At 44.3% G+C, this 23,776-nt stretch overlaps 1 protein-coding gene across 2 annotated transcripts in view; it reads left to right on the top strand.

The window, feature by feature from the left end:
• The window catches only part of FOXN3 (forkhead box N3), a gene marked incomplete at its 5' end in the record, with an annotated part of 204,506 nt that extends 188,371 nt beyond the window's left edge, over nucleotides 1–16,135 (top strand). For both annotated transcript variants that reach the window (XM_084240662.1, XM_084240663.1), the window contains one exon: nucleotides 15,311–16,135. In XM_084240662.1, the coding sequence (XP_084096788.1) occupies nucleotides 15,311–15,851 (541 nt within the window). In that variant the 3' untranslated portion in view covers nucleotides 15,852–16,135. The remainder of the gene's footprint in view (nucleotides 1–15,310) is intronic.
• Between the last annotated feature and the right edge of the window lie 7,641 nt (nucleotides 16,136–23,776).

Consider the following 23,776-nt stretch of genomic DNA (forward strand, 5'->3'; position numbering starts at 1 on the left):
GATGGACGTGGCTTGATCACCCAGGGCAGATGCTGGTGTCTCAAACCTGACACAGAGGGAACTTGGTAGGAATTAGATGAGTCGTAGAATGGAGAAGGGCCGTTCTAGGTTGTTGATACAACATGGTCATGTGTTCCCAAAATGACAGGGAAGCACCTTTTCTTGTGCTGCTCAGCATCATTTCCAGGCCCCTTTGGTGCATAATCCTGGAGTCCAGAAATAGCAGGCCTCGTCCTCGAAGCTACATGAACACTGCCTTTGCCTCACACCGTGGAAGCGACATGTTCTGTTTTCCAACCTCTCAGAACCTTTCCTGCCTTACCTCTAGTTGACATGATTTGATCCCTGGGCTATTTTCCTACTTTCATTCACAAATTCTAAGGACGGGCTTCTAGTTTGGGATCCATTCTCTGAGTGTCTTCAAGCCTGTCCCCCGTGTGGCTCGATCAGGCCTGATAGGAGGCACCAAAGGCTGGCAGGGAAAGAGGAGCCCTGAGGCTAGGTCGGCCTCAGTGGGCCCTGTGTCCCCATCTTCAGGATTGCCCTCGTGGTACACATCATCGCAAATTTTACTGGTTAGTACCTCTGGGGGCATTATTTTAAATACCAATTTTTCTCTCTTGACTATGTTCTGACTAGAAGATAAAATAAATAAGGAAGTCTTGTTTCTGGCTCAGGAGTTGCCTGTCATCTAGTCCCATGAAACTCCCTCTGGTTACTTCCAGAGGGAAAGACCATAGGTGGTTCTAGGACAGGACTCATGGGTTGCCTGGTTCCAGTCAGGAGGCAGAGACCACACTAGATAGATACTGACAGAGTGACTTGAAGGAATAAAGAGCCTTTAGCCAGCAGAGTTACTAACCAGGTACCTGGGAGCCACTGCAGGAAGCAGCTACAGTCCCTCAGGAGGAGGGCGCAGAGGGAAGAAATTGGAACAATTGCCCCTGGAGCTGAAGCTCAGACCTCTGGGCGGGGGTTGGCACCTACACCTGAGGAGGATGCTCCTGCTGGTGCAGGTACCTCCAGGGGCACGTGAAGAAGTGGGTTCTGTAAGTGTTGGGAGAACGGCAGAGCCATTCAGCAGCTGCAATGAAGCAGAGTGGCGGGGTGATTGAGGAAGTGGAGACACAGGAAGGAGCTTGGTCCTTCTTCCTCCACCTCCTTCCCAGTCTCTGTGGCATGCCCTGCTGTCCAAGCCTAATAGGGAGCCAGGTGGTGGGGCAGAAAGGTGGCTGGTCCATCCCCGCCAGCCCAGCATCCCTGGCTCGGTGGAGGGTGGTTTAGGGCCGAGTGACAGTAGCTTCTCTGTGGCACAAACTGTTCCATGTCTGTCCAGCACTGGGCATCATAGGGGTTTTGAGCAGAACCACGAGCAAAAGGTGCCGCCCTCGCTGGCAGAAAGTAGCCCAGTTTCCACCTGTGGAATAGAGACAACCAGCAGCAAAGCCTGAGGCGTGGCTGTATCCACACTCGTTATCCAGATACCAGTTCTGCATCTTCCACCTCAAGTGTGAGGGAAATTAGGAGAGGATTATTGCTTCTGTGGGCGTAACTGGTTTGTTGCTCTTCACTTTACTGCGAATTACAGATACTGCCATTTTCTCCCAAATGGAAGGTCTGTGGGAACCCTGTGTTGAGTGTATTGATGCCATTTTTCCAACAACATGTGCTTACTTTATGTCTCTGTGTTATATATTTTAGCAATAAAGTATTGTTAATATAATAAGGTACCACACAGTTGTTTTGTTAGACTTCATAATCTTGCACACTTAACAGACTACAGTAAACATTCTGTGCCCTGGGAAACAAACAAACAAAAAAATTGGTGTAACATGCTTTATTGCGATGTTCACTTTGTTGTGGTATCTGGAGTGGCCCGAGGTGCACCTGTGATGCCTCTCCATGTCCCTTAGGCCTGGCAAATAGTAAGTGCTGAGATGTTCTCAGAAAGAGTCAACATTAACACAGCTACGTAGGTCTTTGCAGAATCAGTGTCTTGTAAAGCCCATGAAGAAGTATTGGGAGGAGGGAGGACCTTATTTTGTTCTTCAGGTTCTTTGTAATTTAAAAGAAATTTAATTTGGCCATGTGTCCATTGAACCAAAATTCAGCTGAGGTCAAAAGGAAAGCATCCAACAGAGACTGGAACAACAGCCAATGTCTCCACCGATCACTGGCAGTGACCATCGGTTCCTGGGGTTGTTCAGATGGTGCGGGGATTGCTACCCCGGTCAGTTCATCTGGGGCTGGAAGGAGGCTCATTAGCACCCACTCGAGATCAATTTCCTCCTCTGCTTTGTGCGATGGGTTTTCTGTGTGAGTCTAAGCGACTTTTCCTTAAGTGAAAATATTTGTCTTTCAGGGATTTTTTTTCCTCCACTGAGTGGCAAAGGCCATGTTTGTTTGTCTTAACTCTAAAACTGTTATTGACATAGATGAAGTGTTACTTTTATTAGCTGATCATTACACAGCTTGTATTTGCTGGGTTCCTTTGCATATAATTATGATGTGAAATCTCTTCCTAAGAGTATCTGTCAATAGAGTAATTGACTTTACGGTGTTGACTTTTTACTCAATAACCTCAGAGACTGGCCCATCCTTAGATGTTGGAAACCTGCTTATTTTTAAATTTGCCTGGGCGTAGAGGCCTCAAGACACCTTATCCTCAAAATAACTGCTCAAAGGTCTGACACATGTCTTCTGCTGCATTCTTAGTGAAATTGCTTCCTTAGAATACATTTGGATGGGACAAATGGTACTAGCCCTAGAAGAACAGTTTCCAGCCCTCTTGGGGTACAGGAGCCCTGAGTTTCTTACATTCATAGTATTAGGGGCTACCTCCCAGGTAGGGTACATAGTACTTCTCCTGGATTGGGGCCACTTGCCTTCAATGCTGCCACTCTTTTGACCCCAAACAGAGAAGAAATAAATGTCCAAGGCTTGACAGAGAATTAGGAGTGAACCAATGGGAGGGGCATCGTTCGCATGGTAATAGGGCCCAGAAATTACGTGTTTACACCAGAGAGTTACGTTTCCCAGGGTCCATGTCCTGTAGCTCTGTGACCTTAGACAGGTATACCTTCTCATGGGAAAACCAGCATCTATTTCATGGATTATTAGGAGTAACAATTATTAGGAGTAACAATTATGTGCTGGTATATAGTTAGCATTACACAGATATTGGATGAATAAATAAATAGAACAACCAGATTCTGAAATGAGGAAGGACTTGAATAGACTTTTCTCCCAAGAAGATAAACAAATGGCCAATAAGCATATAAAAAGATATTCATCATCATTAATCATTAAGAAATGCAAATCAAACTACACCTTACACCCATTAGAATATCTACTATCAAACCCCAACAACTCCCCTCCCCTGAAAAAAAAAAACCACAGAAGATAGCAAGTGTTGACAAGAATATGGAAAAATTGGAACTTTTGTACACTGTTGGTGGGAATGTGAAATGGTACAACTGATGGAAAATAGCATGGCAGTTCCAAAAAAAACTCAGTCCCCAGTGGGTCCCCATCTCAGGCTTTTCCCTTTGCTTTTGGCTCTTCTGGTCCAGAAATCTAAAAAATGACCAGCAACCTTACTATGTGAAATCTAACCTGTGTTCTGCAGTTGCTTCTCATATTTCAGTGCTTGGAGTGGTGAGTGCTTTTGAAAGTCTGGGTGGCTTTGACTTTGACTTTGCCTTTTGTGTCTAAAAATCCTCTGATCTAATGGTTCTGGGCTATACCAAAGGCAAAATCATTTGTGGAGGAGAACTTTAGGCTCATTGTGCATTCTGTGATCTACGGCAGGGAGATAGACACATTTATCTCAGTGGTTTAGAGGACAATCATGGGAGAAGACTGGTCCCTGCAGCCTGGAAGTGACCACTGAGGGCCGTCTCCTGAGATGTTTGACCCATGTGCTTGTGAGCAAGGGCTACCCAGCTAGAACTGGCATCAGGGCCTTGGATTCCTTCTGGAATAATGTTACACTACACAAATAATTAGAAACTCATGCATCCACCACCCAGCTTGAAAATGAAAATATTAATGATACCTTTGGCTTCCCTGAAAGGTGACCAAAATTCCAAATTTTATATTTACTGTACCTGTGCTTTTAAAAGTATTTTAAAATACTTTTTAAAATATTATTTAAATTATTTAAAACATTTTTATTTAAAGTATTTTTTGAAGTATTTTTAAATATGTTTTTATTAATTTACCATTGATTCACAATACTACCTAAATTTCAGGAGTGTAGCTTCACACCTCTATGTGTGTATAAGCTTCACCTCACCCACTGCCAACGTTTCATTGTTCTTCCCACTACTGGACTGATCCCTTCCACCATCTCCTCCCACCCTACTTCCCCTCACTCTCTGGTATCCACCATGTTTTTCAGTTATTTTTACTATGATTTGTTAATTCATTTGCCTTGGCTGTTTATATTCCACATGCAAGATAAACCATTTGATAATTGTCTTTTACTTTGTCACTTACTTCACTTAGCATAATTCTCCTTTTAAGTTTCATCTGTATTGTCACAAAGGACAAGATTTCATCTTTTTTAAATAGTTGAGTAGTTTTCCACTGAGTATATACCACAACTTCTTTGTCCAGTCATTCACAGATGGGCATTTAGGTTGTTTGCATATCTTGTATATTGTGGATCCTACTGCAGTGGGCATAGGTTGCATCTGTCTTTCAAAGCATTTTTGATATCCAGAAGCAATATATTATTCAGTTTTGCTTGGTTTTGAGTTTTATGTAACTGGATCCATACTATAGCTCTTCTTTTTTTGCACAATGTACGCATTTTCATCTTGGTTATAGTCCCCATGCAATTTCCACTCCCCTTGTTTTTATCCTACTCCCTCCCCCCAACCCTGTAGTGTGTGTCTGGATTATAGTTGCTTGTTGATTTTAATTTTTTACTTTATTATAATTAGTCTTTTGCCTGTTCCCTTATTTAGGTGTTCTAAATTCCTGCTATGAGTGAGACCATCCATTATTTTTCTTTTTCTTTCTGGCTTACTTTGCTGAGCATGATCCCTTCCATCCATGTTGTTGCAAATTGCATGAGTTTATCTTTTTTGATTGCTGAGTAATATTCCATTGTGTATATGTACCACATCTTCTTGATCCAGTCATCTATTTTTGGGCAGTTGGGTTGTTTTTCATAGCTTAGCTATTGTAAATAGTGCTGCTAAAAACATAGGGGTGCAGGTGCCCTTTTGAATTAATGTTTCTGTGTCCTTTGGGTAAATACCTAGGAGTGGAATTGCTAGATCATATGGAAGCTCCATCTTTAGCACTTAACTTGCTTTTTTTTTTTAAATCATTAATTTTGTTTTGTTGCATGTCATGATTAAGTCATTTTCATGACTGCATAATATTCCATAGTGTGAGCTTATGATGGTTTTTGTTAAAAAATGCCTTTTTGAATGTGTTCTTTGATGGATGACCTCTTCAACATTTTGCTCCTTTTACTACTGGGTTACTTCTCTTTTTTTCCCCTTCTGATCATTGTAGGCATTTCTTGTCTATTATGCATACTAACACTTTATTGATAGCATATGTTACAAATTGCTTTTCTAAATTTGTCAATGGTCATTTTACTCTCCATAATAATATCTTTGATGAACAGAAGTTCTTAATTTTCATGCTGCTTAATTTTTTTTAAACTGGTATCCTAAAACAAAAATCTCTACTCCAAGATTGTATAGTTAGAGTTTTTTCTGAAAGTTCTTTTTAAGTTTTTCCATTCACATTTACATCTATAATTCATCTGGAGTTAATTATTTGTATATATTTTTCCCCCCCAGCAACCTTGCTAAATAAATGGCCCTACTAACTCTAGTAATTTACCTCCTATACGTAATGTTGTTTTTTTTCTTTCTAATTTTTGTATCTTTTTTCCCATCTTTCATTGCACAGTTCAGGACCTCTGAATAAAAGTAATGATAATGACATCTTTGTGTTGTTTCTTGTTTTGAAAGGAGCTATGTTATCCTCTCTCATTTTGGTAGGATGTTTGTTACAGGTTGGGGAGGAATACACTTTATTATCACAAAATTTTTTTCTATTCCTACTTTCCATGATATTATCATAAATATGATTGTTAAATTTCATTTAAAAGTCTTTACATTCTTTAAGTAACTGTTCAATTTTTCTTTCATTGTTTTGCTAAGATGAGTTACATTTTAAGTTCCCTAGTTTTACACAAAATTTACATTTCTGAATGTACTTGCCTATGATACATTATACATTGTACACGTTGCTAGAATTGGTGAACTAATATTCTATGAATGGATTTTTACATTTTTGACCTTGCCTCAGGTTTCTCTAGTGCTATCTTTATCTAGTTTTAGTGCCAAAAATTACATTATTCTTGTAAACTGAGTTAATTAAACTCTCTAAAAGACTATGTATGATTGGAGTTATCTGTAGCTTAATATTTGGTAGCACTTGCTTGCAAAACTCTCTGGGGCTGTGTTTTCTTTGGGTTATTACTTTAACTATTGACAATTTTTAATGATACTCACTTTTTATTTGTTTTAGTTCATTTTGGCAACTGTAGGAATTTGTCCATTTCTCCTAAGTTTTCTATATTGCCTTCAAGTTTTCATAATATGTCATTTTTCTAAATATTTCTATACTTATGCCCCCTTTTATGCCTTATTTAATTTTCTCATCTTTTTGTTTAATCTTGGCATAGTCTTTTTATATCTCTCAAAGAATCAACTTCTGGGTTTTTTGATTACCTCTATTTTGTATCTATGCTTCATTGATTTCTGCTATTTTCCTTATAATTTCCTATCTTTCTTTGATTTTATTCTTTTTTTCTTCCTCTGGGCTGTTTACTTTTACTTTAAACCTTTTTGTTTTTTCTATAAAAGCTTTAGGCTGTAATATCCTTCAAACTGCTGCTTAGTTGCATCCCACAAGTTTTGATATCTTTTATTTTCTTTATTTTTGACAACTCAGTATTTTCTAATTTCCATTTTGATTTCTTGGACCCATAGGTATTTTTAGAAGTATATTTTTAAAGTTAAAATCCTACAAGAAAGCAGCTGTCTCTTACTTTTGTTTGTAGTTGCATCTTCAATATTGACTACTAATTACATTGCATTGTGGTCAGAGAAGTGAACCATAAGATACTGCTTCTTTGAAATTCGTGGAGTTTTGCTATATGGTCTCGTGCTTGTCAAATGTATACCTTAAAATAATATGCTTTCTACATTATTAGCATATGTTTGGTATATATCCATTAGACCAAATCTTCTACATATTAACCTTGTGTATATGTGATGCACGGGAGAGAGAGAGCACACTTGATCGATTGAATACTGAATATGATATACTAAAATTCACCATTACAATGTGAATTTTATTGTTTGTCCTTGTAGCGTTTACAATTAGGGGTGTATATATTATTGGGTATCTGTTGTATCATGTTTAAAAACTGCTTTTGTTTTCCTGTAAGGTGAGCCTTTATGAAAATTTAATGACTTTCATAGTGATTTTTTCCCCTAACAGTGTATCTTACTTTTTTTCACTGTAGCTACCCCAGCATGGCATAACACAACATTTCCCACCTTTTACTTTTTTTTTTTTAAGATTTATTTATTTATGCATACAAGCGCTTGTACAGGCCAGAGATGCAGGGGGTGAGAGGATTCACCAGAGACAGAGTAGAGAACGGAACAGGCAGAATGACTGAAATACACTGCTGAGGGGAGCAGCAGGCGAGACAGGAGAGGTCTGCTGCACCATGTGGGTTTCTCTCTGACCCCCCGGGGATCAAACTCACTGGTGTTGCAGAGGCTGTGGATTGCTTCATAGTGTGGTGCTTAACCCCTTGCGCCACCAGGGGGCCCCCACCTTTTACTTTCAACCTTTCTTTGTCCTTATGTTTTAGACTAGTCTCTTGTAAATAGCATATGGATTTTTGAAATCTGTGTAAATGTATTTACAACGAGAATTTTCTGCCCATTTTTATTGGCACATTTAGATTTATTTCTATCATCTTATATTTTTCTTTGTCCCACTTTTTCCAGATTCTTTTTCCTTTTTTTAAATTGATCAAGATTCTCCCACTCTTCTTTCCTTTTTTTTCCTTGTAATGGTTTTTCAGGTTTTATATTTCTTTTCTTTCACTGTTGGCCCTAAAACTTTTAACATGAATATTTTAAAATGTCTAAACTTAATCAATGGCTTTAGCCTCCTGATCAATACAAAGCCCTTAAATTGCTTTAATGTCTATTCTCTTTACCTCACAAATGAGATGCTGCATTTATCCAGCACTGTGATTCGATTTCAGTTACCTTTTTCTTTTTTTTTTCTTTTTTTAAAGATTCATTGTTATTTATTTATGCATACAAGAACTGGGGTGTAGGGACCGAGGGGTCAAGGCCAGAGACAGAGTGGGGAGCAGAACAGGCAGATGGACCGAAAACAGTGCTGAGGGAAGCAGCGGGCGAGTCAGGAGAGGTCTGCTGCGCCATGTGGGTTAGCTCCCTGGTCGGGGATCGAATTCATGCCGCAGTGGCTGGTGATAGCGTGATGGTGCTGAGACTTTAACCCCTGCACCACCAGGGTGACCCCTCAATTACCTTTTTCAGGTCACTTATTTATTATTATTTTGTTGTATTGTTAAGTCAGTACTTGATTACATTTTTGCTTATCATTTTCTCTCATATCTCAGACCTTCTTTTATTTACAATCATTTTCCCTTTTTTTGTGAAATACATTCTTTAAAAGTTCATGTAGCAAGTATCTGCTTTCAGTTAAAACACTGACTTCTTGTCTGAAAATATATTTTGCCTTCATTCTTAGAAGATAATGTTACTGGATATACAATTCTAGGTTGACAGTAATTTTTCTCTCTCTCACTTTGACAATATTATTCCACTTTCATCAATTTCATTTCTTTTATCTTAATTAATACTCCTCTTTAGGTGGTATATTTTTCATTTGCTACTTTTAAATCTTCTCTCTTTTAAATCATCTCCTTTTTTTAAATGCTCTATAGTTTGACTATGCTGTGTATAGATAAGCACTTTTTATTTATCCCCTATGAAATTGTTGACTTTCTAAGAATCTAAAGATTGGCACCATTCATCAAACTAGAAAATTCTCTGTTCAGGCATTAGAACTTGCCCATTTTTCCTTCTCACTCTAGAACGTCAGTCAGATTTACTTGGATCTTCTTACTATGTTCCACATTGCTCAAATTTCTTCTATAATTCCACCTCTTTGTTTCTGCTGTATATTTTATATCTTCAGATCTATCTTCCATTTCATTAACTTTTTTCACTCACTTTTCTCTTTCAGCCACATTGAGTTTTTTAATTTCAGGGATTCTTTCATCTGTAACAGTTCTCTTTGATGCTTTCAAAATCAGTCTGTTTGGCCTTAATAATCTATTACTTCTAATATTTTTCAGTTCCATCTTATTTCTTTATACATACTTTACATTCTATACCTAGTTATTTCAATATTTGCAGACTTTGCAATTCAAATTCTATAGTTTCTTTTTTTCTGTTGTCTCTTGCTTATGGTGGCTTATTTCTTTTGCATTTAATGATTTTTTTATTATGAGTCTATATTCCTTGAAACCTTACTATCTGTGGTAATTTTTTATGTCCTGGGTTTAAAGTATGTTCTTCTAGAAAGAGTGTATTTTCTTCTAGTAGGCACCATCAGGCAACTTAAACTAAATTTAGCTTGAGGTCTTTTGAACCACACAGAGAATCCTAGCCTCATACCCCTAGACTCCAGGCTATGGTTAAGAATTAACAAGGGAGGGCCTCCCCCATGGCACAGCGGTTGAGTGCTGGGTTGCAAAGCTGCCCGCAGTCTCTGCAGCGCCAGTTCGATCCCCGGCTGCTCCCCGGCCACCGGAGGAGGATCCCACATGGCGCGCAGACCTCTCCTGCCGCCCGCTGCTCCCCTCAGCAGTGTACTTCAGTCCTTCTGCCTGCTCTGCTCCCCACTCTGGCTCTGGTGAATTCTCTCACCCTCCCGCGCTTCTGACTGTACCCAGTGCTTGTCTGTATAAGTAAATAAATAAATCAAAAAAAAAAAAAAAGAATTAACAAGGGAGGCTTTGCTTTCCTCCCTTTGCATCTGTAACTGAGGTAAGGCTGCCATTTACCCCATGTCTACCAGTGGGGGTTACTTTCTCCTAGAACCCTATTGGGAGTGTCCTAATTCTAGGGTCCTAACATTTGATATGGCATTTTTACATATTCATGTTTCTTAGTGGTCTGTTTGCTGATGTGCCTGGTGATTTTAAATGATCAACTCCTACTTAAATATTTGCCTGAACTTAACCTGTGGGAATCCTAATGGCCTAAATTAGGGTTGCTTTCCTCAAAAGAAGATTTGCTTTTAAATGTCTTCTGGGAGTCTGGGGAGCCAACACACTTAAAACCACTGTAACCCCTTTGAGGGGCACAGTCTGGTGGAGTGGCCAGAATCCATCATCCTAAGTTCAGGCTCTTGGCTCCCAGTACTAGTCAGCATTTCGCCAAAGAAACAGTGGCAGTCTTGGTTGCCTGATGTTCACATGTCAGATCTTTTCTCTTTACTTTTTCATTTCTGTGTGTAAAGTTCTTTTGGTACATCTGTGCCTGTGGGCCTCATATTCCCATTATTTTCTGGTGAACCCAGCAATGACTTTAAAATATGTTGCTGTACTTTATCCAGGATATTTTAAAGGATGCCATCCATGTTCTTCTCTGCCATCCAGCTGGAAGTGGGAGCCTCTAGTCATCGCTCCTCGTCCATCTTTCTAGCTCTGGTTTAGGCAGAAGCTCTGCATTAGCTCCAGCTCCAGCACAGCTTTCAGTAACTCCTCCTCTTTCTCGCACTTTGCAATAGATCCCCTGGGAGGATTTATTAAAGGATAGCCTCTAGTTTTAAAACTATCAGTTTTAGAGGGAACCCCAGTGCCCAGGTGTCAGGTAGAGGCAAAATAGGCTAATTATATATAACAGAATAAATAGGGAGCTGGTCGAGAGGACAGCAAAATGGCCATGTCTAATCAGAAGCTATCCCTTCACATGTTAGTTGCAAGCATTGTTCGTTCTTGACCTGAACCTTTTATGTTCAATATTTCCCATCTCCTTGACAAGAAAATGAATACTAGATTTTTAGTTGAAATTAATAGCACATGGTTTTGTTGAGGCCTAGTAAAATCAGGTGGCTTTCATTTATGCTAACCTATGGTAATTGTGGGTATTGTTATCTATCAATTCAGCTAAAGCTGAAAAATCACAGACATTTTAGATATATCACATGTTCATTTTAATGAATTCTTTTTGAAGAGGTGGTTAGAAATTCATCCCCCAGCACATTCAGGGTCACTGGTTTCTTTTAAGCCTTTGGGCCCTGTGATTGTTAGGGGGCAAAATGGGGGCACGCCAGGACCCCAAACCTGTCTGCTCTAAATGGATTCTGCCATCCACCATATAAAGACAAAACATACTCTTAGTGTGTAAGACCCTCGATGGAAAAGAATTCTAATACAACTGCTGTGTAATAAAGAAGAGGAAAAGAAAGAGTGTAGTTAAAATAGCTTGCCTATGAAGCTCCAAAGTTACCCAACCCCTCATGAGTAAATGCCCAGCCAGACACTGTTGGCCCACAGTGGGGCCACTGAAGACTGAAAGCTGCCACAGCCTAAGGCACCTTCTGGTGGGGACCCATAGGAAAAGGGCAGAAGGTGCCAGGCAAGTCTGGAAGAAAAGAGCAAAATCAAAAGCCAAGCCAAGATAAGCCTCCCCAGGGACCTCTCCCACGTCTCTGTCTCTTTCATGTGTCTCTTTACACGTCTCCCAAGTCCCCGGTACAAGTCCAAGGCCGAAAAGCAGGTGCAGCTGCTGCTTCATGTGTCTCCTGCTACACGTGCCTTCTCTAACCCTCTTTTCTTTCCTTCCCTTCCTTTTTTCCACTCTTTTTTAGCTTCTCCTTGCTGCTCGGCTCCATCCTTCCTTGCGTGGGGCAGGGAACTTGGAACCTCCCTTTTCTAAGGGATCACACTGTTACGTGATGATAAGCCCTGCCGAGGGAGGAGCTGGACGCCAAGTCAGTGCAGCTTGACCAGTCAGGCACCACCTTCCATCAAAGTGCCCGTAATTGACAGTTTGTCACTTGCTGCTGATTGGTGTGTGATTTATGGATGATGAGCCCACAGGCTAAAGGCTCAGGGAGAACTCACTGTATCCCACAGGAAAGAGATACATTAAAACTTAAAACATAAGTTTTATTTGAACTCCCTGAAGTTGCTCCTGCTTATATGTTTTCAGCCAGAAACATTGTCAACGGATGTGTTGATTTCCCGTCTTCATCACAGTCAACTTCTTTCCATTCCTACTGGAACAGGGGGCAAGCACTAGGCAGCTCACCTTGGACAAATCCCTGGGCTCATTGAGTTCCTGTTGGTTTTTCTGTAAAATGGTTGAGCCCTGTCAGTGTCCGACAGGTGTGCATTCTGGAGCCGCTGTTGGTGGGGAATGCAGCTCCGGCCAGTGCCCGAGACCCTGCTGGGCACAGCGCTGGCTCAGGCCCTCTGGAGGTGGTTTTCTTTCCTGATGTGCTTTCATTCCTGTGGTTGCTTTAAGAAGAAAGTCAGGTTTGGTGCTGGTGCATCTTCAGCACCTCTCACGTGCTTAGTTATTTCAGAGATGTTCTCAGACCCAGAGATGTTCTCAGACCCCTCTTGCGATAGAATGCAGTGAAGATGTTCTGTCTTTGCTTTTGTTTCAGGGTATTTCTCCCACACCCCTACCCCGAACTTATTTTAAAAGGTTGTAAACCTGGGCCTCCCTGGTGGCACAAGGGGTTAAGCATTGCACTATGAAGCGATCTGCAGCCTCTGCAGCACAGGTTCCATCCCCGGCCGGCCAGGGAGCTACCCACACGGCACAGCAGACCTCTCCTGACTGGCCTACTGCTCCCCTCAGCAGTGTACTTGGGTCGGTCTGCCCGTTCTGTTCCCCGCTCTGTCTCTGGTGGGTCCTCTAAGCCCCCCCCCAGCCCCCCACATCTCTGGCCTGTACCCCAGCTCTTGTGTGCGTAAGTGGATAGATCTTTAAAAATATATATAAATAAAAGATTGTAAACCTGAGGGAAAGAGAAAGGCGCAATGAGCACCTTTGCCCTGGACCCACTGAGAATTCATGTTTGGTGACACGGCCTTACTTCTCTCAGGCCTCCCTGCTCTGGCCTCCCTCACTCCCCATATATGTTTAGAGAGGCATCCTCTTCTGCTCAGCGATGGTGGAGAAGGGAATCCTAAGTGCTACTTAAAAATAAAAGTCAGAAATGAACTGATTTTCTAAGAGCCAACCCTAACCCAGTTTACTCACATGAGTGTATCTGGGTTGACTCTGAAGCTGTTTGGTGCTGGTTGAATAGATGTATTATTTTTGTATTTCCCCCTCGTTACCTGAATCTACAAAGATCAAGAGAACCATTACCCAAGGCTTTACATTTTCATTTGCTTTAATAACAGTAGCTTCCACACAATTAATTACATTTACCAAGTTTCATGTTTGATAACACCTCATAGAATGTTTTTCTGGCCACTTTTATGTACTTGAGACAGAGCCAAGGCACAGGTCTTCTGTAGAAGAGATGTCGTGGAGTCTATTCCCTGAGCTCAGGCCTGTGTTCACAGGCAAGCCGGTGAGAACTTGTCCCTGGGGGCTCTCAGCTCATGCTGTGTGCCTCCTTCCCATAAACTTCCTCCCCCAGGGGCTAAGAGCAAATGAGGCTGCTCCGGGAGGGCCTGTCACGACCACGCTGCCTGACGGCAAGAGAGGAGTCGGGGTCAGAACCCTCCCACTCCACACTTCCTCGGCCTGTCTGCAGTGTGGCCACTCCACGCCTGGCTCAGCACTAGCCCCTGGGGCACTGTCAGTGCCTGGGCAGGTCTGCGGAGCTCACGCTAATGGGAAGCAGAGACGTGTGGCCTGCAGCGTATAAGGCCAGTGGGCGGCGGCTCTAGGGACTGGACACCGAGTGCTTACCGCTGGGCTTGTCTAGAAAGGAAAAGTGTGCTCGGTGCCCCAGAGGTCTCAGAAATGCTTGGTGGTGCAAGAGAACAGCTCTCCGCCCTGCTGGAAACTTCCACTCATGTTCAAGGTCAGACGCTTGGTCTTTCTGGGACCTTTTCCTTGTCCCCTCCCACTGGCCCCTCCAGCTACCAGTAACCACTCCTGCCAACCTCATCTCTCTGATGCTGCCGTTTCCAAATCCTACTGTGTGCCAGGTACTAAGAAATACAACTGCCACACGGACAGAAGCAGTGCACAGCCTGCCCAGGAATAAGCCTCCACCCCCACCACCCCCCTTAGGCCAGATGCCCATCCAGACTCCTGTGCCCCCACAGTCCAGCCACTCCTGCAGGGGCCTGGCCAGCCTTCCCACTTTGCAAATAAGGAGCCAAGGGGAGACCAGCCCTTGCTCAGACTGGAGGGCCTGGCCCAGCAGCCAGAGGTGTGTTGGGTGCTGTCGGGCCGCGGAAGGAAGAGCAGGAGAGGTGGTGAGCGGGTGCTGGAAAGCCCGCCCCGCAAGCTGACCGTGTGGCAAGGCTCGAGCTGGAGGGTCAGACCTTGGTTCAGCTGCTTGTCTGCTCTGTGGCCTGAGTCGAGTCAAGTCACCCGGCGTCTCCAGACCTCGCTGCCGGCGCCGCCCACTGAGAAGCCGGCTGGGAGCCGGGGACTCTGCCCTGAGCACGAGCAGCTCCTCTTTGGGGCTGTGAGCATCTTTGTGAAAATGTGCATGTCTGATTCCCCCGGCGGGTGCCCCGGGCCCTTTGTGTTAGGTGCTCAGTGAGCATCTGTTGAATGAGGGAAGCACCGCGTGTGACCAGTTGTCACCCCGGGACAGGGAGCTCTCTCTGAGCACCAGACTGAGTCTTCTGGCAAGAGGCTCCTAATGCGGCGGCCTCAGAAGAGAGGGGGTGTCCCCTCCGAAGTCGCAGCGCCTTTCCTGGCAGTGTCTGCCCCGCGGTGTGGCGGGCCGGGCGGCCACGCTCCTGTTCGCCCACCAGCCGCCCCTCCTCGGTGCCGCGTGGGCAGAGGCTGCTGTCAGGCTCCCGGCACAGTGACAGTCCCGGGGGTGGGGGTGAGCGGGGGGCGGGCGTCAGGGTTCAGAACCCCCCCCCCCGTTTGAAAGGCAGAACCACCTGCCGCCGGGACGTTTGCAATGGCAGGCTGGCCTGGGTGGGCCGCGGGGCGTGCGCGTGTACCCGGAGGGGCTAACCCGTGTCCCCTCTCCCCGTGCCCTTGTCCTGCAGGAACGGCCTCGCCGGCTGCCGGGTGCGGACTGAAAGCGAGCCCTCGTGCGGCTCCCCCGTGGTCAGCGGGGACCCCAAGGAGGACCACAACTACAGCAGTGCCAAGGCCGCCGCCGCGCGCAGCGCCTCGCCCGCCAGCGACTCGGTCTCCTCCTCGTCGGCCGACGACCACTACGAGTTCGCCGCCAAGGGGAGCCAGGAGGGCAGCGAGGGCAGCTTCCAGAGCCACGAGAGCCACAGCGAGCCCGAGGACGACGACAGGAAGCTCGGCCCGAGGGAGGCCAAGGACGCGCCGGGGGACGGCGGCCACGCGGCGCAGCACAAGAAGCGCCAACACCTCGCCAAGACCAGGAAGGTCCCCAGCGACTCGCTGCCCCTCAAAAAGAGACGCACGGAGAAGCCCCCCGAAAGCGACGACGAGGAGATGAAGGAGGCCGCAGGGTCCCTCCTGCACTTAGCGGGGATTCGGTCCTGTCTGAACAACATCACCAATCGGACGGCAAAGGGGCAGAAAGAGCAAAAGGAAACCACAAAAAATTAAAAACAAGTCACTGATTTGTTTTGAACTTACGGCCATTTGGTTTCAGCATGTCAGGAGATTTCTAATGATTTGTGGCAATATCAGCAATTTATTTTTTTTCTTTTTGGTTTGGTTTTCTTTCTTTTTCTTTCCTTTTTTTTTTTTTTTTTTTTTTTTACTTTGCCCCCCTCCTTTGTTTGGGACCCTTAAGAATTTTATTTTTAAAGGAGATTGAAGCCATAGAACTCATATTGACACTCAGCTGTTTTACAAAAGCTTTTCATTATCTGAAGACAAAACCGAAAAAGCCAAAATTACCATTGCTTCCTCCAGCTTGTCAGGAACATGTGGCTGATCCCGCAGGGATGTCAGCAAGAAGGCCATGGGAATGAACACACATTCGACACCTAGAAGGCATTTGTGCAAAGTAGTCATCTCAGGCCCCACCATTAGGTCTCAAAGGTTAGGGTGTCCTCCGGGGTGGGTTCACTGAGTGAGTGTGCAGAAGGCAATCAGGGAGAAGGGAGAGCCCTTTCCTCTCATAGCAGATCCAGACCCGTGGCCTGGGGCATCAGGTCTTGCCTGGAAGGCCCTTGGCATGGCCACCCGTGTGCACAGCGGTCAGTCTCCGGTCCTCTGTGCTTCTTAACCAGGAAGCCCAGAAACATCGTAGAAGGTGGGCACTGGGCCATTCATATCACCAGGTGTCAGTGACACATGAGAAGAAGAAACAAGGTCAGTTTTTAGTGATATTGCTAACATTGAATTCTGTTCTATATTAAATTAAGAGAATGTTTTGCAAGCCATAAGCCTGAAGTTTGGCCCTGTACACACACACACACACACACACACACACACACACGCACACACAGAGGAGGGACAGAGAGTGAGAGAAAACAAGCTATGTCTTCTTAATCGCCCAAGTGAAAATCAAGTCCAAGAAAGTATAGTAGCTGTTAAGGAAGGAAATAATGGTACAAATCTTTTTCTGTCTGTCAAAACTATTTGATTCAAGTGGAAAAAAAAAAAGCTATGGAACCTGCCATTAGTATTGTGGTGTATCTTTTAAAAGATTAAAGGCACATTGATGGACACAAAAAAGTAAAACATGGCAAAGAAGAAAAAAAATACACCAAACTCCGATACTGCCCTCAAAATGGAGTTTGCAATTGATGTCAGTCAGGATTCATCCTTATGAAAATCGGTGATTTCCACACTCAGCCAGTGTAGCCAGCAGAAATTCTGATCCACAATGCATGGATTCCTTTGAAAAAAGAGAAAAAAAAGAAAAAAAAAATCACAAAAACACAAACTTTTTTTTTATTCAAAAATAACAAAGTTCTTGTAAGGTAAATAATGTATTTAGCATGAAGCATGAATTATTTTCATATAAATATAGAAAATAGAGAAAAGGCTATGCCTCTAATTTTGAAGCCCTTAGGCTTAGAGGTTCTTTTGGTTTTCTTCTTTTTCTTTATTTTTTTCTTTCTTTCTTTTTTTTTTTTCTTCCCAATTATTTTGTTTTGGTTTTTTGAAGCAGGTGTTTAAGGTTTAACCTTCTTCAGGGACAAATTCTGACTGTTGGGGAACTTACTTTGCAATATAAAAATCTCTTCATGTTCTGGTAGGGCCTGGATGGTGGAGCTCTGTACTGCCTTGTCTGCGCTTCAGCCCCGACCCCTCTGATTCTCTGTTGAAAAGTGTGTCCTTTCTCTTTGTCTGTACATGTTTACCATGACGCAATAATTTGAGGGCAAACTCAGTAGTGAGTGTGTATGATAGAATCAGGAGAATTATGGGACGCTGACTTGAGGAAACCCTGACCGCGATTTTGTTCTAGGAAGAAGGCAGTGAATAATTATGCAAATTTGTCAGGAGAAGGGGAAACACGCTAATGGGCCTTATTGGATGAGGGTGTGAGTTCGGGTACTCGTGAAGGCGGAAGTGACACAGGTGACCAGCCCCAGGTGTGTTCCTGTGACGCCATTTCACAGTGGGAAGGAGGGGCCGGCCGTCTACCACCTCAGCACACGAACCAACCTGGATTTAAGGCCACCTAGATTGTGAGAGCTGAATTTAGACAACCGGACGATGTCACACAGACCAGAAACTCCTATTACCTTTGCCAGAAAGAAAGAATATGGGGGTGGGGGGGAGCCAAAGAGAGCTCTAAAAGAATGTGATCTTCCACCCAAATGGAGGGAAATAACAAAAACGCCCACCATGTATCTGGGAGGGACTCCAAGGGGAAGGGAGGCAGTTGGGGGCCGGTGTCCAGCCCTGTGGGAAGCTCCGTCCACCAGGACAGCTGGAGCCGACTGGCACAGCCCGTGCTCATTTTCCCACAGGTTGCTCGTGAGAGCACCTGAAAAAATACCTTCACCTGCACAACAGGTAGACTTCATGACCTGAGCCCAAGTACTTCCAGACATATTTGTTCAGGGTGAAGATGAGAACTAAGTTGTGTTTTCAAAATACTCTGTCCCTTCCATCTCTCCAGACACCTGACTCCCCAAGAGCCGTCCAAGCTTCCGAACCTGAGCAACACTGCGACTTGGGTTGTCACCTGACCAAGCGCAAAAGACCCCTCTCCCACCCCGAGGTCAAATTTTGATGTCCCTACCCCCCCCCACGCCCCCCATGATTGAATTCAGACTTTTCCTCCCGAAAGGCAGAGGTGGACATCCAGGATTGTTTCTGGCAGGAGACTTCTTCCACTGAAAAGCCCCACCGCGGGCTGCTCCCCTCATTTCATTTTCTAAAGGAGCCAAGGCCTCTTTTAGAAAATAATAAAATGCAATGTGTGTGATTTACTTTTCTGATCTCTTTGAGAAATAGATAAATATAAAAGTGTGTTCTTAACTCCAGAACCACTCTTTTTGCATAAATACCTCATCGGGCAGCTTTCTAAGTGTTATTTTCCTGAGTCTCCCTCAGCGCCTTCGTGGAAGCTGCTGAGGCTTACAGGGGAAACTTTAGTGAGGGTACTTTTTTCTATTTTTCTTCTGTTTTTGGAGGCATACACATTATGCATAACCAAAACAATGGCTCAATTGTGTTTAACTTTGTATTTTGATTGTTGAGGAAAAAAAAAATGTATTAATGTGTCTGTGGCTGTTTGTAGTGAATGAATTCATTGCGGAATGAGGCTGTCCGTCCGTGTCCTCACCAAGCCAGGGGCAGGAGCTTCCCTCTCTCACCCCCTCCTCCAAGAGCAGTAGAGAACTTAAGCACAAGCCTATTTGTGAAAGAATATTTTGCTCAAGTGTAATTCACTTTAGTCTTGGAATTCCTTCCCACACTTTTCAGGTGTTCTTTTAGCTTCCAAACTAGCCTTGTCTTCATGAGTCTGACAGTCGCGCCTGAGCGCCAAGCCAGGGCTGTGGTGTTTGGCTTTCATTTCTCCGGCCAGGGGAAGTGGCCTTCTGTGTGTCATTCCAATATCTCACATACTCACATGGGGCGGGGGGGAGGGGAACGGGGAACTATAGCAATATTTCAAGATGCTTTGGAGACAACCGTGAACACATCAGCGCCGTGACATCCACCGTGACTTGCTGTTGGCCCTCGGACACATTTAAGAGAAAGAGCCGCAGCTCTTTTTTCTTAAACTAGAGACACCTAGACAGTTTTTCGTATGCTACTACAAGTACCTGTCCTCTTTACCTAGTACTACGCGCAAAGGATTTGCAGCGTCGATTTTTCCCAGCCTTATACTATACCATAAGCTCCTACTTCCTTCCCCTCCAGTCGGCACACTTTCCCAGAGTTCTTTGGTGAGGCTGTCTAGCAGAAAAGAAAATAACCACACCCGCGTTTGGAGGGTGTTGGAGGAAACAGAGGCCCAGACAGCTGCGGCAGGTTCAGGCTGGGGGCTGAGTGTTTTGGAAGGGCTGTCTCGGTGCCTTTCCCAAGCACTGCTTTTCTTGAAGAGGTGGTCAGTGTGTCTGGCCCTTGCTGGGCAGGGCAGTTACCACCCCAAGGGCATTCTGGGGGAGACCACTGCGCCCTCTTCCCAGCCTGGGGGCACTGCAGGCTGCGGGGCCTGTGACCGGGAGCCCGTCCGCATGGCTCCTGGGCCTCTCTCTGAAGGACTCTCAAAGGAAATCAGTCATGTCCAAGTGACCTACAGGGGAGGAATGTCCCTCCGGGGTTGAATTCAATTCAATGTGACTTCTCTTTCCCTTTAAACTTGATTCAGGTTGGGATGCGTTTCTTTCTGGTGGATCACAGCTGCCCAGATGTTGCCATTTATTTTTGTTTCTGTAGAGAAGTATTTTTCTTTCCTCTTCAGGATTCTTGCCACCAAAAGAACACATTTGAAGCCTGTGTCCCCTGATTGTGACTTTCCAGTGTTGACAGTTAATCCTTAGTGTCGTAGGCCCCAGCCCGCCAATACTATATCAAACACTGTTATGCACATAATGCAGCACTGTGATCTAATTTAAATAATACTTTTTTATTATTTATACTACTATATATAATATACATCAACACTTTTGCTATATAACCTAAGTGATAACCCTCTTTTAGTTACCTGCCAGACTCTGGACTTTGGTTTATATTGCAGTTAACACAGTTACAAAGTTGTAATGGTGTCTTTTTTTTTCTTTGTAACGGAATGTGTAAATCAAAGTATATACAAATGTGTGGTGTTCCTGTTTCTGGAGTTCCATGAGGATTTACACATGGCATTCAGTGTTCTGTATAGACCCGCCTACCTTTGTGGATTCATCTGTTAACCCCTCCTCCTGTGAGAGAGCTCCGGCCACGCTGGTTGACTCCTTGTCTTCTCTCTCTCCTACTGATTATTCTTGAACTAAGCACAGACTGGTCAGCTCGGTTGCTTTATCATGAATAAATACGTGTGACCTTGCAATTCTTCCACAGTTCGGCAAACAAGTGCTAGCTTCACTGACCAAAAATTAAGGAAGGAAAATAACGATTTTTAAAATGATCCATCTTTTAACAGCCGAAACCAATGTGTCTATGGTGCTGCCTTGTTCTGTGTGCCCTACTCGAAATCCAGACCTAGGTGAAAGATCACTTCTGACTTACTGTGATGTGCTCACAAGTACCCTTCCTGTTCGTTTTGTTAGTGTTGAAATCAAGACTATTTATTTGGAAACTATATCGCAGTGTTTTCCACTGTATTTCATTTGCAAAAGTCGAGAACCCCCTTCTCCGGCTTTTGCAAATAATTGATATTCCATATTGGATTCTCACAGACTTCGATATGGTGAAGCTATCAAACCTAGAAATTGTATTTCATCCTTTCAAGACTGTGGCCTGAGTTCCCCATCCCCTCTTTTTTTTTTTTTTTTTTTAGGTGAAACGTAGCACAATTTCAGTTATTTAAACATCCAGCATCTCTTAGTGTGTACGTCAAGGCCGTCAGCTCATGGCTGATTCAGTCACCAGTTTTGTGCCACATCATTCACACTCACTACTTACAAGGCCATGGTGAAAATGTGGAGGAGAAAAGTATCTCTGTGTGTCTGGGAAGCATTATACACTTGTACATTTTTTATACTCCGATTCTGTAACATTTCTGAGTTTTTGTTTTCGTTTTACAGAAAAAAAAAATTAACAGTGATCAAGCAATCAGAAGACCAAGGGGTTTTCTATCAATGCTTAGGGTTGTCTGACCTTTGCTGGCCAATAGACCTATATGGCCAAATCCATTTACTAGAGTAATAATTTTTCAAAAGCCAATTTTTTTCTGTATTTTCTGTATGAAACTGCCAATATCATGAATAGAAAGGGAGAACCAGAAAGGAGAAGGAAAGTGATGTTCAGTTGGGTTTGTGTTACCTAGAGGAGCAGTGTGGAGGCAGGCGTGATCAGCCGAACTTTAGGGACCCGGTGGTGGTACTTTGCAGGCACCCATACTTGCATTTCGCATTCTTCATATGTAATCATATTGCCAAAGACAAACTATTTCATCATTTATTGTAAATAACACTTTTCCCCAGACCTACCATAAAGTTTCTGTGATGTATTGTCTTCCAGTTGCAATAAAAATTACTAAGTTGCATCAATTGAAGCAAATGCCAGCTAGTGTTGTGTGCCACGTCTCCATCTGCAAGTGCTGAGCAGTAAAGTCATTTCTCTTTCTCACCTGCACTAGGTTGTCTGCGCTGCTTTTTACGGTCCAATTTGAGGGTCTTGGCTGCCCTTTGGCACCCATCCGCAAGACTGCTTGCTTTTGGTGGGAAATCACATCTTTCTGCAAAGACACACGTACAGCCGGGGCCTGAGCTGACCCGTAGCCCTGGGGAGAACTTCAGCTCTGGTGTACAGAGCTGTTGGAGCACAGTCCTCCCACCAGCCTAGAGCTTGTGGGTAAGACGGGTGGTGCTGGCAATTAGAAGTTGTTGAACTTTCGAAAAGGTAGGAGTCTGCTTTGGGGCTGGAACCTAGCAGTCTATCCCAGGTCCTGAGGTTTCATAGGATGACTTTTTCCCAGGACTCAAGTTTCCACCACTCAAGTTTCCTCACCCCGTGGGCCCACGAGGAGCTGGGTGGAAGCGAGGAATGGTGGGGACAATTAGATCACGGCACCAGTCACCTGCTGGAGGAGACCCCATTTTGTGTTTATGTCTGGTCTGCTTGCAACCTATACATCCCGCCAGTAGCTGGACTTAGCCACTCCCCTTTTGGGCTCCCACACTCCCTGGATCTCCTCGGGTGCCCTGGCTGCACCCCTGTTGGCCAGGTCAAGGGTCCATGTGCTCTAGCGAGCTGACTGACAGGAATCCCTTCCAATGGGGCTTCTCGGCATGAAAGTGTTTGGCCAGCGTGGCTGCCATTTCCACTCAGAATCCCCTTCAAAGCTGTGGTGTGTCCTCCCAGAGGAAAAATCTTCAACATTTGAAGAGAATTAATTTGGAGAAATGAGCAGAAATTCATTCAGGTCAAATCCGATGAATCAAGTAGTAGACCAAGTTGGGTAGCGCTTACGGCCAAACGCAAGGTGTGGTCTCCATAAAACAGCCCACAGCAAACATTCTCCTTAAGTGGCCATCAAGATGGCTCAAGGGGACACCCACTTAGATTGTATTAGAATCTCTAGGGGAGCTGCCAAAATGACACCTCCAGAAGCCTCAGCTGACCTCCAGGGGACATTGACCATCCCACTTGGGGCACGGGAGGTTGGTAGTTACCTGTTACCTGCACCAAAGACCCTACAGAGGGAGAGAGGGAGAGCACTGGGCTACCATGTGGTTTAAGTGGGAAAAGACACAAATGAAAAGAGTTGAAATGAACACTGCATGTAAGCGCACGTGATTTTTGTTAATGATCCATGATTGCTGCCCTTGTGAAGTAGTTCCCTTTTCTAGTGCTAAAAGAATTCAGCTAGCGCCAAATCTGTCCCACTGACTGCTGGGTGACAGTGACAAGTACAGCAAGCCTTGAAGGGACTGGAAAGGGAACGGAAGAGGAGTCCTGAGTTGCCATGGAAAATATGTGCTCAGTGCACCCCAGAGGGCCTGAGGCCACCAGTCTCCCTGGCACGGAGCTTCCCGGGGCTTAAGCAGTGGCAATCGGAGTATTGCCAGGTGACAGGTTTGAAGGGGCAGCACTCTGGTGTGTGTCTAGTGGCTTCTGTGTGTATTCGTAGCTTTGCTTCCTGTTCACATGCCTCCCCCATCTTGGGGGTCTGCCCTCATAAAATAGTAACAGCCACCTCGTCCCTCTTCAATTCACACGCCAATTCTTTCCCCAAAAAAAGTAAACAAAGGAATGGCCAGTGTCCTCATTTTGTTGAAAAGAACTTGGTATAAATACAAAGAGAGAAGAAATCAAAGGGATTAATAGAGCTAACACTCAAAAGTGACTTTCCTTCCTGTCAGGGTTTTAATTGCAGAATTTGCAATTCTGTACTGTGCATTTGGTTGGAAAACTGTATCTAATGCCCTGTGTTTCTTTTGAACCAAACTGCA

Source organism: Talpa europaea (genome assembly GCF_964194135.1).
Source record: "Talpa europaea genome assembly, chromosome: 8".
Classification (NCBI taxonomy): domain Eukaryota; kingdom Metazoa; phylum Chordata; class Mammalia; order Eulipotyphla; family Talpidae; genus Talpa; species Talpa europaea.